Source organism: Pelodiscus sinensis, chromosome 1 (assembly GCF_052426305.1).
Source record: "Pelodiscus sinensis isolate ZL-2025 chromosome 1, ASM5242630v1, whole genome shotgun sequence".
Taxonomy (NCBI): Eukaryota; Metazoa; Chordata; order Testudines; family Trionychidae; genus Pelodiscus; species Pelodiscus sinensis.
This window is the reverse complement of record NC_143052.1, coordinates 346,176,181-346,191,190: the sequence shown is the minus strand read 5'-3', so window position 1 is coordinate 346,191,190 and position 15,010 is coordinate 346,176,181. Positions and strand designations below refer to the sequence as shown.

Genomic DNA, 15,010 nt, shown 5'->3' with positions numbered 1-15,010 from the left:
TCATGGCACACCAGTGTACCGTGGAACACAGTTTAAGAAACACTGAGCTAGGCAGACTGAACATTCTGCTGATTTTAGGGACAGCAGAACGGCCAACAACATTAGCTGTTTTCCAGATGGTGACTGACCCTCTCCCAGAAGAGTTAGGGAGGGAAAGGGCTCCCCCCACTCCTTCTTCCCCTAGTAAACCCACAAGAAGTAGCATAATTTAGCCCAACATTTCTACAGATGAAAAAAACCAATTGCGACATCTTATATATCTCTATGGGTGTGTCTACACTAGCCCCCTAGTTCGAACTAGGGAGGCTAATGAGGGTGACCAAAATTGCAAATGAAGCGTGGGATTTAAATATGACGTGCTTCATTAGCATGTTCCCGGGTGGTCGCCATTTTGGAAATTGACTAGCCCAGAAGAACTGCCCGCTTCTACACGTGACAGAGAAGGGCAATTCCGAAATAAACCCCTTACTTTGAATTACCAGTTAAACCTCATGGAATGGTAAGTAAAGGGTCCCCATTCGTCATGGCTCACGTACAAGGAATATCTAGCCTACAACCACCTGTTAATTTATATTTAATTCTATGATATTTGAAACTACATGAAATAATTCCAGATGAGGAAGAAATGACATGTTAGAAGTACACCACAAACTTGTAAAACTTGATACCATAAAGGAATCAAATGTCACTTTCATTAAGCCAGTGCTGAATTAGCCTGTTTTCTTCAGTCTTTTCCTTTATTGATTGTTTGTGTTCATTGACTTACAAACCATTTCATAAATAAGCCCTTTAAAAATAATTGCTCTTTAAGGGCTTGAACACCTCTTGCAAAGTGCTAGGTTGAAGTTCATGAATGCTCATTGAGAGCCAATAGGTGCCAAGCATATGATAGGAATTGCTCAGCACCCTGTGGGATTGGGCCCTTGGCACCCCCAAATATTTGGTGCTTCCCCTTAATGGCAAGGAACTTGAGAAGGAATGGAAAACAAATGTGAATATACTAACTTGTGCTTTTAAGATATTCCATTGTGTCACAATACAGTAGTTGAAGGGAACCCAGAATTTTAGCAGGGCATTGCTGAATTTGCATTGTAATACACAATCTGTCTGGCTTGGAATATCCAGTACATTTATTTTATATGCAGTTCAGCTCTGCAGACCGTTGTGTTCAGAGATGGGTTTGGTAGCAGCTGTTGCACAGCATCTGCACGCTCAGTGCCCACTGGAAGATGAAAGAGGCAACTTAATCTTCTGTGAGATAGAACAGACAGAAAAGAAAATAAAATGCTTTGTTTTCAGCTTTGCTAACTGATCAGAGGGGCCGACAGACTTGACGGGCCCCTAGGCAAGGGGGGAGGACTGTCTCTGCTCTCCAGGAAGGGTGGAGGTCTCAGGTGGAAGGGGTAGGGCTGGGGGGGCAGCCAGGCCTTATCACCACCTGGACCATGCCACAACCTTTCCCTACAACCAGCCTTAGCACCACCTGGAGTGTGCTGAAGATTTAAAGGGTCCAGGACTTTAGCGGACAGCCTGCAACAGTAGCAGCAGCGTACTCTGGAGCCCCCGGCCCTCCACTCTCTGTCAGCAGGCCTGTAACTAATGCAACTCAAGACATATGTTTTCGAGGGTGTTTCAGAGCCAGAGGATCGGAAGTCTGGATAATAAATTGAGATCCAACTTGGGCAGTAGTGACCAAAAAGTATTACAGTACATTAGAGTGGCTTTTTCGTGGCCTATTAAAAATGCATTTGCTGGATCTTCCACCCACTTCTCAGTGGACAGGTGTCCATCAGGTTTGGTTCTAATTGGCCCCTTTGTGGGCAAGTCTGGACAGACAAGCCCAGACTAAATAGAACACAGAAGTTGACCTCACTCCACAGCACTTTGCTGGTCTTACGCTAGTACAGGAGGTAGGAAGCTCACATTGGGATTGAGCTGGTGTTTGTGTTTGGTGGATAAATAGAATCACCAGGAATATCAATTCTGAACCTTCCTTCAGCACTAAATTCACACAGGAGCCTTCTCCACACACACACTTTTTGACACCAAACTCGAGCACAGGTAGAGAACAACACCCTTTGAGGAAGCATCTTGGACCCTCTCGGCTCAAAATTGTGACATTTCCTCTTTTGCCATGTGGCATTCCATCAGCAGTGCCTGGCAACATCCCTTCCTAGTGACGCCTGGCAACATCCCTTCCTAGTGATGCCTGGCAACATCCCTTCCTAGTGATGCTTGGCAACATCCCTTCCTAGTGATGCTTGTCAACATCCCTTCCTAGTGATGCCTGGCAACATCCCTTCCTAGTGATGGCTCTCACATGCTCTGCCGTGTTCCATCAGCCTCACATTTCCTCTGTGAGGTGCCCTGACTCTGTTACAATGCACAAGGCTGCATTCGAAACATCACAGTGAGGCTCCTTGTCAATGTTGCAGTAGGGATAAAATCAACAGAAGTAACACAAGTGACTGGGCATGTGACTAGTAGATTAGATGGAACTTGCAGCAAAGCGCTGCAGTATGGGTTAAAGAAGGGTTACACTTGCCCTAAAGCTTAAGAGCTAGTGTTGCTCCCAGCTTCAGATAAGGTCAGTGGGAGCTTCTATTACTTATTATGATTATTCCCCTATATAGGTGTCTGATTGGCCTTCTCCTGACTGCCAAGACTAGCAAATGGCAATGTCTGGGAAGGTTTATTTTATTTACTTAAAGAAATCTGGATATAGAGCCCTGACCCTATGATATCCAACTGCTGAGCCCATGTGGTGTCCCACTGACATCTAGGGGGCTGCGATGCAGGTGCAGCAGTCTGTTGTCACGGAACCGGGTTGCAGGTTGAGTTGCTTGAACCCACAATGTGCTGAGTGACTCCTAGCCCCGCAACTCCTCCTGGCCTCAGTGCAAAGAGTGCAGGAGCCACTGAGGATACCAACAGGAGTCCAGGGTATTCAGCAGACCAGAGTCTGAGTAAATCCCAGCTTCACCCAGATGCTGCCTTGTCCATTCTGAGGAACCTGAATAGCCTTTACTGAGTGCCAAATGGGGATCATGCTGGAGGAGACACGTGTGACCCCTGTTCTGCACCAGCACCATTATTTTGCAGTAGTGCTCAGGAAGTGGGGTGAAGAGTAGCATCTTAACTATTTTGCTTGAAGCAGATTGGCATGTGGATAAGTAGCCTTTAAGGCTCTTTAACTGTTATGCAGCTATTTATCCTGCCCATTTTTTGTACTTCCAATAAACATGAACAGCAAAAAGGAAAACACTGAGGCAAAATTCTTGAGAGGCTGTTCTAAAACCACATCTAAATTGAGCTTTCCAGTAAGAGGGAAGGGTTATGTGGGTAAAGTGCATGACCAGCAATCAGAAATACCGCATTCTATTCCCTGCTTCCTCATTGGCTTCTGTCAAACCTTGGGTAACTCACTCAAGCTTTGTGCCTTCGTTTACCCATATATACAAAATACTGATGACAACACTGGCCTACCTCCTGGGTTTGGCATGTTGTGAGGATTCTTTCATTCATGTTTGTAAAGCACTTGCTGATGGTATTAGAAATGCTCTGTATTATTTGAGGAGCACCTGGAAGCAAAATGAACAGGGTGGGGCTTTTTTGGCACTCATGGGTGAGTGACTACGGAACAGGAGGGCAACAGGGAGGCATTTGTCTCTGTGTTAAGATTTTCAGCACAAAGTTTTAAAAAGAGAAGCAACCAATTACTAAAAATAATCAGTCAGTTTAATATAAATGAGTCCCCTGCAGTTTGGTTGCTTTAATAAGGCACACACAAAAATAAAATACAAAATTACTGATGTAGCAGGTATAATGAGCTGTTTGTTGGGAGCTTGGTCTACTCATTAAATGAGGAAATTAATTCAGAATTGATTTTTGTGGCCTGATGGTTTTTTATCCCTTATTTATTTAATATTAAAATAGTGCCTGTTGCCTTGTGTTTCACTAAGTCCCAAGGGCTGTGTTCTGCACGGCAGAAAAGCAGCTCTGCAGGTTAAGCAGAGAAAATCCCTTTCTTGCATCTGGTTATTTATATGTAATTTTTTCTGGTGAATCCCAAGTAAAATCAGGCTTGCAAGCCTGTGGGAGCTCTCCCTGCAGGTAAAATGCCACAGAAATACAGGTTGAGACATGAACCTAGCTAGACTCAGTTACACCTCATTAACTCAAACATATATAGGAAACCTGGGGCTTTCCCCCAGCTATTATCAACTCAGGTAGCCTCTCCCCTCCAAATAAGAATCAGAAAATACCTTCCAAGGTTTGACCACAAGTCCCCACATCACTGTTTGGCTTGGTGGGGTCTGTCCCTAGGGGCATAACTCCAAGCTGAATGCACCATGTCTGCAGAGCCCTAAGGAAGGTACCAAAGGGTCAGCATATCTACAACACTCCACTTACGTAGCATCACAAAGTGGCACAGCATGAGCCTCTCCGTTTGCTTAATATAAAGGATGTCCAGCCTGATAGAGGCTCCCTGAGACTTCCTGGTGGATCGCGCTGATACTCAGGAAGTGGTGGGGGTGGTTCAGTAGATGGTGATGTTCCCTCTGAGTAACTCACTGACTGGTAGAACCATAGAATCGTAGAACCGTAGGCTTAGACAGGCCCGCCGACAGTGGGTGACAAAGGGGGCAATTCCCTCAGGGCCTGGTGATTCAAAGGGGCTCAGGGCTCCTGGCTGCTGCCACTGCTACTGTGCAGCAGCAGCTGGAGTCCTGGGCCCTTTAAATTGCTGCCAGAGCCCTGCACAGCATGCTGCAGAGCCTGGGGCACCATGCTACAGATGGTGCAGGGGAGGGGCACGGTCTGGGCAGTGCTGAGGCCTGGCTTCTCTTCCACCTTAGGTCCCGCCCTTTCCAAGAGCACAGAGCCGGGCCCCACCCCACCTTGCCTAGGGGCCCAGCAAATCTATCAGCTCACCTGGGGCTAGAAGGGACCACAAAGTTCATCTCATCTAACCCCCTGTCAAACACTGTGGCTCTAGAGTACTGTGCTAATGTAAGTGCCACTACTTGTGCTCATTAAAGATCCCAGAGGACTTTTTGCAAAAAAATGATGTTGACTCTGGTGGCCTCACCAAATTCGACTCCAAGTGCCTGATTTTATTTCCCCCACAGATGCCTGCCCTTTCCTTCATTGTCACAGCATTTTATAAAGCTGCATTCGGTGTGACATCAATGCAGTTCCACGTATTCTAGAATTACACTGAGGTCACTGAGATTGCACCCGGGCCCTGGTTTAGAAGGTGCTTGGGAATGTGAAAAGTCAGCCACAGTTAGTTTGGAGGGCTCATTATTGTTAGCTCTCCTGGAGGTGCTGTGAGAAATACATTTTAACTTCTACCACCTAAATCAATCAGCCTAAAGCAGATGATAAGTGGTGTTTGTTGTTTTTTTAACAACAGTCATGGGAAACAGCTCTTTGAAGGAAGTGTGAGTAATTGAGTGGGGTGAGGATTCGTTTTCCTTGGGGAGTATTCCCAGAAAACATTAATTTTCAGGAATTTTGCAAGAGGAATCTCACATTTTTGGGAACATTGTTTGGGGAAAGCAAGGTGAAGTACACTTACAGCTTTAAACTTATCGGGACACTGCATACAACATCTCTCCTTAAATCCAAAAATCCACATTGTCAGGCTAGTTCTGCCTAGATCTACTGGCAGAGCACCTCAGTTCTGCTGGCTCCTGCTACTTTCCAGTGCTGCCTCCCTCAGTGCATCTCCACAGGACAGAGGGAGCCTTCTGAGGAAGGAGGCATGCTTTCCAGTACGGGAGACAATGGGGGAGATGGGGTTCTAGAGGGTGATGTTCATGAATTCATAGATTCCAGGACGAGACGAGGTAACAGAGATCTTCTAGTCCAATGGCAGGCAGTAAGACAGAGGCAGTTCACTAAGGTTAGCCCCTGGTGGACTGCCGCCTTTTATTTACCTGCACCTCTATAGGTACAAGTGCTTACTGCTCCTACTGGCAGCAGATTGCTGTTTCCAGTCAATGGGAGCTGTGGGAAGTGATGTGGACTGGGATACTACTTCCTGAAGCTTCCATTGGCTGGTTTGCATGTTCCAATGGTTAATTACTCTCACCATTTAAAAAACTGCCTTATTTCCAGTCTGAATTCATCAAGTTTCAACTTCCAGCCATTGGGTTGTGTTATACCTTTCTCTGCTAGACTGAACGGCCCATTATTAACCATTTGCCCCCCTGTAGATCTTTAACTTTCTCTTTCTTAAATGTGATTTTGTCACTACAAGGCATGTTTTTTCACCTTTTAATTTTTCTCATGCATCTGCTCTGAGTGTTTCCAGTCTATCAACAGCCTTCTTGAATTGGGCACCATGTTCACAGTTGCACCAGTGCCACTAAAATAAAATATTCCCTATACTGCTTGGGATTCCTGTTTATGTGTCGCAGGATCACATTTGCTCTTTTGGCCACAGCATTACACTGAGCACTCATCTTCAGCTGATTATCTATTACAATTCCAAAGTCTTTTGGCGTCACTGCTTCCCAGGACAGAGTCCCCCATCCTGTAAGCTTGGCCTACATTCTTTGTTCTTAGATGTTTGAATGTACCTTTAGTCATATTAAAATACAGTTTGCATGTATCCAGCTTACCAAGTGATCCAGATCACACTGAATCAGAAACCTGTACTCTTCACATGTGGGAGTTGGGTTTGGAGGGGCAAATGAAGTGGGGACAGTTCAAGAAGCCTGCTTCAGGCTTGGCTTTCCAGCACAACAGGCAGCAGCTTTATGAAGAACAGAGATGGGAAAAAGTTGACCAGGAAGGGAAAGGACCTTATGCTGAAGATCTGACGAGGGATCCACTATACTGTTTCATCACACTAGAACAGCCAGTGGAGAGACTGAAGACACGTTAGGGGTTGACACTGGGGATGTGCCAATGTTTTATTGCCCACCCCTGAGTTTCTGGGAAACTAGGTAGATACTTGGGACAGAATTCTCTGTAGTAACTTAAAGCTCTCCCCATCTCGTTCTGAAATGTTTGGTCTGTTACTGTTTCTCCATCCTCACTGAGCAGTGGGCCTACCCTGTCCTTGGTCTTCCTCTTGCTTCTAGTAGATTTATAGAATGTCTTCTTGTTTTCCTTTATGTCCGTAGCTAGTTTGAGCTCCTTTTGTGCCTTTGCCTTTCTAATCTTGCCCCTGCATACCTGTATTGTTTGCTTATATTCATCCTTTGTAATTTGTCCTAGTTTCCACTTTTTATATTACTCCTTTTTTATTTTGAGATCATGCAAGATCTCCTGGTTAAGCCAAGGCAGTCTTTTACTGTCCTTTCTATCTTTCCTATGCAGCAAAATAGCTTGCTTTTGGGCCCTTAATAATGTCCCTTTGAAAAACTGCCAACTTTCTTCAGTTGTTTTTTCCCTTAGCCTTGCTTCCCATGGGACCTTACCTACCAGCTCTCTGAGCTTACAAAAATCCGCTTTCCTGAAATCCATTGTCTCTATTTTGCTGTTCTCTCTTCTTCCGTTCCTTAGAATCATGAACTCTGTGATTTCATGATCACTTTCACTTTCACTTTCCACTTTCTTCTGTAGGTGTATCAGGGTGAATGAGTCTATTTCTGTTGGGCATCTCTATGGCTACTTTTTGTGGATTTCAATATTAATAGAAGCCTAGCACATATTGTACCATACATAGCCAATCACCCCATTTGTTATTTATAAGGTGTTATTCATGACCATTTGACAAATTAAAGTGAGGAAGGGAAATTCGGTTATTACCCCTTTCCTGAAAACCTCTGATTAATCCCTATTAACATGTGGGAGCCTGCAGCCATGGCATCTGAGCTTGTGATTTTCTGAGCTCTTACAAGCTAAGCAGGAAAGGGCGTAGGTGATCCTGTGAGCATCGTGTTCTGATTATTGAGGAATCATGAGATGTAAAACCAAGGTGTCCTGAACTTTTGTGCTCATTTAGTACCTCTAGACATTTTACACATGGTTAGGGGCTCATTCTTGGTACCCTGGTCAAGCTTAAAGCTAGGGAATTGCATTTTGCCTTCCTAAATTCCTCTTGAAGTTTCAACTGGATTCACTATTCTTCACTTAACTTCTGTAAATATTACTGTTAAAAAGCTGTCACATACCCTCCCAGAAGTGGCTGCCTTTCTCCCTAGTGGTTGAAAAGATTCTTACATAACTTGTAAACTGTTTGAGAGCCTTCTCAACTGAAATGTGGGTCATCCTCTCTGGCCCTCGGTGGATAGAATGCCAGCCACAAATTGGAAAGAATGTGTTTTCATTTCTTTAAATAACACAGCTGGGATTCAGCTGTGAGGGAGCAAGTTCACTAAAACCATGTCCCAAACTGACAGTCTTTTTCTTTTCTCAGGTGGTGAAAGGCAGTGAGAGTGAAGTTAAGAAGAGCAAAGACCTACTGAACGAGCTTAAATCCAAATCAGAAATAATGCGAAGTCTCTCCTTAACCAGCTTCATTAAAAGTAAGTTTGTGTTTCCCCTTCCTTGGAAAGTGACTCCTCTGCTTACTCAAATATATATCGGCTCCTGGCAATGAGGACCTTTGTGCTAATATGCATCCCCCAGGATAAAAAGGGGCTATTACTTGCTCCGTGTAACAGCTTAACTCTTAGATGCAGCTTTAGCACATAAGGATTCAATGTGCTAACGTTTGCTCTGTAGATCTCTTATTCATTGGACAATGCAGAACATTTACTAGCGGACCAAACAAAATATCTCATGCCTCCCCTGTATTAACTTAAACACCCTATTTCTGCTGATAGCTCAGCACTTTGTCACAGTGGGCTCTCAGTCCCACATTGCACTGTTAGGCAGGACTACATGCAAATCAGCAAGCCTCAAATCTAGCCACCCTCCCCTGATGCAGGGCCCAGCAGGGGGAGGGTGGGAGCTTGGACCTAGCCCTGGGCACAGGGGGAATTCTGGAAGCCAGCTGGAATTCCAGTGCAGGGACCAGAGGAAGTGGGAAATGCCCCTGGGGTCCCAGGTCATGGCCTGGAGGCCTCTGCAGTTGCTGTGTCCTGGCACAGGCCCCAGAGGAGTGGGAGGAGGTCAGTGGAACTCAACCCTGGTATGGGAGTTGATTCCTGCCACATTGCTGCTGTTGCTCAAAAGTACTCAGCTTCCACCACATGGCTCTGTCTCCCTGTCATTGCAAAAACCACGCCATGGAAGGGGTTACCTCCCTTGCTTCCTAGAATCCCTAAAGGGACCTGCATGTGAAGGACCATGAGAATGTGTAGGCTGGGAACAGTCGGCCCCTCCCAGTGCAACAAGCAAAATGGGCTCTGCTTGGAGACAGGATTTCTAGTGGTAAAATTCTGCTGTATGAAATGCCTGTGCCAGATTATCTTCATCTAGCACAGCTGGCTGGTGTAGAAATCAGATTTTGCTAATGGACTATTGTGATCGTATGAACACAACTAAGGTCAGTGTGTGCTGGGTCAGCCACTTTCATTCTTGGAGTCCATTCCAAGGGGGTTTTGAAGGAAATAATCCGAAATGTGGCTCTCTCTTACAAAAAAATGCCTCTCTGATGTTGGCCTCCTGTCTGCATCCTCCAGATTTCCTAAATCTCATCACTTTGATTTGCAGGACATTTATTATCCTCAATGCTGTGCAGGTCTAGTCATGGGAGAGCAAATTGTCATTTCTGGTCACACTATTCACTTGTTAGCTCTGTTCTTAATTAATCAAGCAAATGCTGGGGGGGGGAGTTGATCATCTGTTGCCCTTCTCACATTATCATTAAGGAATACCTTGCTACAGCTCATACACTAAGCTCTGGAAGCCCTTGTCAGGGAATGGATTCACAGCTTTTAGGCTCGTGTTTCTGTTTGGCTGCAAACAGACTTTAAATGCAAATACATTTCTTCTGCTCGCTAGAGGTGGGAACAAATCCACCTTTTCAACCCCTGGGATTATTTATTATTATTGCTGCAACCAGGACCACTGTGTACCAAGCAATCGCAGGGCCTCATGGTACTGGACTCGCTCAAAAAACATACAAGCCAAAGACCGAGTCCTGTTAATTCTTACACACCTGAGCAAGTGAAGGATGCGGACGCATTGGAGAGGATGCGGACGCATTGGAGAGGGTCCAGCGGAGGGCAACCAAAATGATTAGGGGTCTGGAGCATATGACCTATGAGGAGAGGCTGAGGGACTTGGGTCTGTTTAGTCTGCAGAAGCGAAGAGTAAGGGGGGACTTGATAGCAGCCTTCAACTTCCTGAAGGGAGGTTCCAAAGAGGATGGAGAGAGGCTGTTCTCAGTAGTGACAGATGGCAGAACAAGGAGCAATGGTCTCAAGTTGTGGTGGGAGAGGTCCAGATTGTATATTAGGAAAAACTATTTTACTAGGAGGGTAGTGAAGCATTGGAATGGGTTACCTAGGGAAGTAGTGGAGTCTCCATCCCTAGAGGTGTTTAAGTCTCGGCTTGACAAAACCCTGGCCGGGTTGATTTAGATGGGATTGGTCCTGCCTAGAGCGGAGGGCTGGACTTGACGACCTTCTGAGGTCTCTTCCAGTTCTATGATTCTATGATAAGGGGATGGTTGGATGAAATAACATGATCTTGGTAACTAATTGACCATTCATTATAGGGAACTTTCTGGGTGTCTGGCTGGTGAGTCTTACCCACATGCTCAGGGTTTAGCTGATCGCCATATTTGGGGTCAGGAAGGAATTTTCCTCCAGGGTAGATTGGCAGAGGCCCTGGAGGTTTTTCGCCTTCCTCTGTAGCATTGGGCACAGATCACAGCTGAAGGACTCTCTGCATGTTGGGGCCTTCAAAGTATTTGAAGGCTTCAATATCTGAGACATAGGTGAGAGGATTATTCTAAGAGGGGTGGGCGAGATTCTGTGGCCTGCGCTGTGCAGGGGGTCAGACTAGATGATCATAATGGTCCCTTCTGACCTTAAAGTCTATGAGTCTATTCAGCATGAATGTATCACTATTGTTATTTATTCTTAACCTCCCTTAACTCTCTGGTCCGGCAACAACCATGGTCAAGCAGGATCACAGATATTCTTGCACCACAGAGCCCAGTTACAGGGAGGTCTGATCATGGGGCAGGAGCATGGCGGGAGGGGGCGGGGGCTGTCGACTTAGCCGGGAGCCCTGTGTTAGGGGAGGGGGCACAGGCGGCACAGGAAGGAGTTCTGGCCCCAGCGGTTGGGCAGTAGCAGGGGGCCAGCAGCAGCCATGGTGCTCTGGCAGCTAGAGAGCTCCAGCCCAGGGAACAAGGAGGTGAGACTTTGCAGGATTAGGTCCTCATAATTCATGAGCATAATAAGCAAAAGGAGGATGAGGAAATATTAGTAAGATAAGACAGTTACCAAGGCCAGCTATGTGCAGCTAGACAGAGCCTCTGCCCGATTATTTTTACAACATTTGCCTTTTCTTTGGATGTATTCCATCCCCTGAGTATTTCTCCTGAAATTTCACAACTTCCCATCTCTGTTTGTTTCCAGTTCTTGGTTTAGCCTCCACATTCTCTCTGGCATGAGATGAGAGGCTAAGCTAGTCTAAGATATTCCAGGTAGAGCCCTAACTGTAAAATTGCTAGTGCTGCATAACTGAGATGTAATCACACTTCCTAGAAACTGCACTGGATGTGGCATTACAGAGCTGTGAGGCTGGCAATCAATACTGAATTGTAATATTGGTAAAGTGCTTTAGAGCAGGGGTAGCCTAGCTTGGCCTGAGAACCAAATTTGGGTTCAGAAAGTATATGGAGGCTGGGTAGGGAAGGTCGGAGAAGGCTGTGTCGCCCCAAAAAGACAGGTGTGGCTGGTCCTCACACCAACTGACTTCCTGCCTTCTGACCACTTCCCTGGGCCCTTTAATCTCCTATCCTATCCTGGATGTGGCCCACAGGACTGTAATTTGCCCCCCTCTGTTCTTGAAGTACAATTCGCATTTAACACTAATTTCTAAAAGCAGCGATCACAGCAGCATTCTGTTACAAAGATCTGACATTACTAGATCATGGCTAAATAAGCACCTTATGCTCTTTTATCTGAATTCAATGGCTATCTGCATTGTTTGCCTGCAGCTTTTTGTACGGTATTGTTCTTTTGTTCCAGTACAGAATGTCTAGCAGCAGCGGGTATCTCTCTAGGCTCAAGGTCCACTGGGATAGTAAGAAGGCAGACTACATGCAGGCAGATGTGGATGTGTAGGAGTGCTTGTATACAGTATATACAGAGAGATAAAATGTTGCTATCACTATTACTTTACATTGGTTAGTCACATTATATAACAAAAGTCCCATTGACTTCAGTGAAACCAGAATTCGATATAAATCTGGAATAACTCCGGTGAAGTCAGTGGTCTCATCCCATTTACCCCAATGTAATTGAGATTAGTATTTTGCCCACAGTTTCTTGTATTTTCCTTATTTTCTTCATCTTTCTGATGCTAAACTTTATTGTTTTATTAGCTTTAATAGTCTTTTGTGCAGAGACACTTATAAAAACACAGTATCTGGAGAGCCTCTCAGCCAAAGAATCAATACACTTTAATACTTGCTGAAACAGAGGCAGAGTGAACTTTATTTGATGGAGAAATGAAGGGGGAAAATCCAATTTTGACTCTACATTGCTGTTTTCTCATTGTGATGCCATAATATAGAAGTTTGGTGTGCTAATCAATCTCAAGGAAAGAATGGACATGTCACAAGAAGCAACATTCCGCTAAAATTTATGTCAGTACTGAAACTCTGAACACTGTGGACCACTTCTGCTTTCTTAGCTCAATTCTTACCAGTTCATTTAGCCTTGACAGGGAACTTGATGGTGGAATCAGCAAAACTTCTGTCACCTTTGGCCAACTTGCCTCACGTGTTTGGAACAAGGCTTGTGTCCTTAGTACCCTCTTTACAGTTGTGAAAACTGAGTCATATGCTCCAAGCAGGAACAGAGATTGGACAGCTTCCACCTTTGCTGTCTCAGCAAAACCCTTGGACTACATCTACGCTGCAGGCTTCTTTTCATTAACTATTATAAAAAGAGAATCTTTAAACAAAGTGTTTACTAGGACTGTCAAGTGATTAAAAATTAATCACAATTAAATCACACAAACAACATTAATCACAATTAACTGTGCTGTTAAATAATACTAGAATGACATTTATTTAAATATTGTGGGTATTTTCAACATTTTCAAATATAATTATTTCAATTACAGCCCAGAATACAAAGTATACAGTGCTCACTTTATATTTATTTCTGATTACAAATATTTACATTGTAAAAACACAAAAACAAAAGAGTAGTAGTTTTCAGTTCACCCAATACAAGTAGTGTAGTGCAATCTCTCTATCATGAAAGATAAACTTGCAAATATAGAATTATATTTATATGTACAAAAATTAATGGCCCCCAAAAACAAAACAATGTAGAACTTTAGAGCCTATGGTCTACTTTCTTATTTTTTTATTCAGCTAATCGCTCAAACAAGCTTGTTTACTTTTGCAGGAAATAATGCTGCATGAAAAATATTTGAGACTGAACTCCTTGGAGGGGGACTTCTCTGTTTTAACTCACATTCTGCAACATATTTCATGTTGTAGCAATCTTAGATGATGACCCAGCACATGTTGCTTTAAGAACACACAAAGAGGGTACCAATGTGAGATTTCTGAAAATAGCTAAAGCACTCAACCTGAGGATTTAAGAATCTGAAGTGCTTTCAAAAATCTAAGTGGGACAAGGTGTGGGGCATACTTTCAGAAACCTTAAAAGAACAATATTCTGATGCAGAAACTACAGAACCTGAACGACCAAAAGAGAAAATCAGTCTTCTGCTGGTAGAACCTGCCTCAGATTATGACAATGAACATGTGTTGGTCCATACTGATTTGGATCATTATCAGAGAGAACCTGTCATCAGCATGATTGCTTGTCCTCTGGAATGGTGGTTGAAGCATGAAGCATAAATGGTTAGTGAATCTGGCATGTAAATATCTTGCACCATTGACTACAACAGTGTCATGCGAATGCCTATTCTCACTTTCACGTGACACTATAAACAAGTAGCAGGAAACTATGTTTCTTTTAAATGTGAACAAACTTGTTTGAGAGATTGGCAGTACAAGAAGTAGCACTGAGTGGACTGTCTAGACTATAGTTTTACATTGTTTTATTTTTGAGTGTAGTTATGTAATAAAAGAATCTACATTTGCAAGGTGAACTTTCACAATAAAGAGATTGCACTTCGGTACAATCTATAAATTGCAAAATACATTTTTTTAATCATTTTACAAATCATTTGCTTGAGTAAATGCTTAGTAAACACTGGGTCAGGATGGTCTCCAAATCTGGCCCATAAATAATACATAGCATTTACATCTAGAACACTGTAAATATTTATAATAAACAAATAATATAAAGTGAATACTGTGCATTTTGTATTCTCTTTTGTGATTGAAACCAATATATTTCAAAATGCAGAAAAACATCCAAAATATTTAATACTTTTCAATTGCTATTTTAGTTTTAACAAACTGATTAATTTTGTTGAGTTAATTGAGTGAATTGACTCTGAGTAATAGACAGCCCTAGTGTTCACTCTTTCAATACTGAATGTTACATTATGTCATCTCTCTATAAAACCAATATGAATGGAAGGTGTATGGCAAGTCATCTGAATACAGGGCTGGGAACCTGGAACTTGGAGAATCATAGGAATTAGAGATGGACAAGACCTATTATGCCATCTACTCACTCTTCCCGTAACCACTATAAGATTGTTCCCTACACTGAATTAGCTCATGTGTTGTTATTATCACGCAGCCCAAAAAGGCCTAGAGGCTGACAAGTACTCACAAAGGAAAGTCGTCTCTCTAAATGTCAGTGCTGCTCAGTGTGAGTAGGGGTAGCAGCATGAATACCTGACTGCGTTTTTGACACAAGAAGATTTTCCCTATATTAATCCCTAATTTTCCCTTTTTAAATTAATTCCTTTGCTCGTAGTCAGGTCC

At 43.7% G+C, this 15,010-nt stretch overlaps 1 protein-coding gene across 5 annotated transcripts in view; it reads left to right on the top strand.

The window, feature by feature from the left end:
- SLCO2B1 (solute carrier organic anion transporter family member 2B1) overlaps positions 1–15,010 on the top strand; it is a 171,784-nt gene that overhangs the window by 108,016 nt on the left and 48,758 nt on the right. For all 5 annotated transcript variants that reach the window (XM_025186940.3, XM_075919608.2, XM_006127506.5 and 2 more), the window contains one exon: positions 8,378–8,486. In XM_025186940.3, coding sequence (XP_025042725.2) covers positions 8,378–8,486 — 109 coding nt within the window. The remainder of the gene's footprint in view (positions 1–8,377; positions 8,487–15,010) is intronic.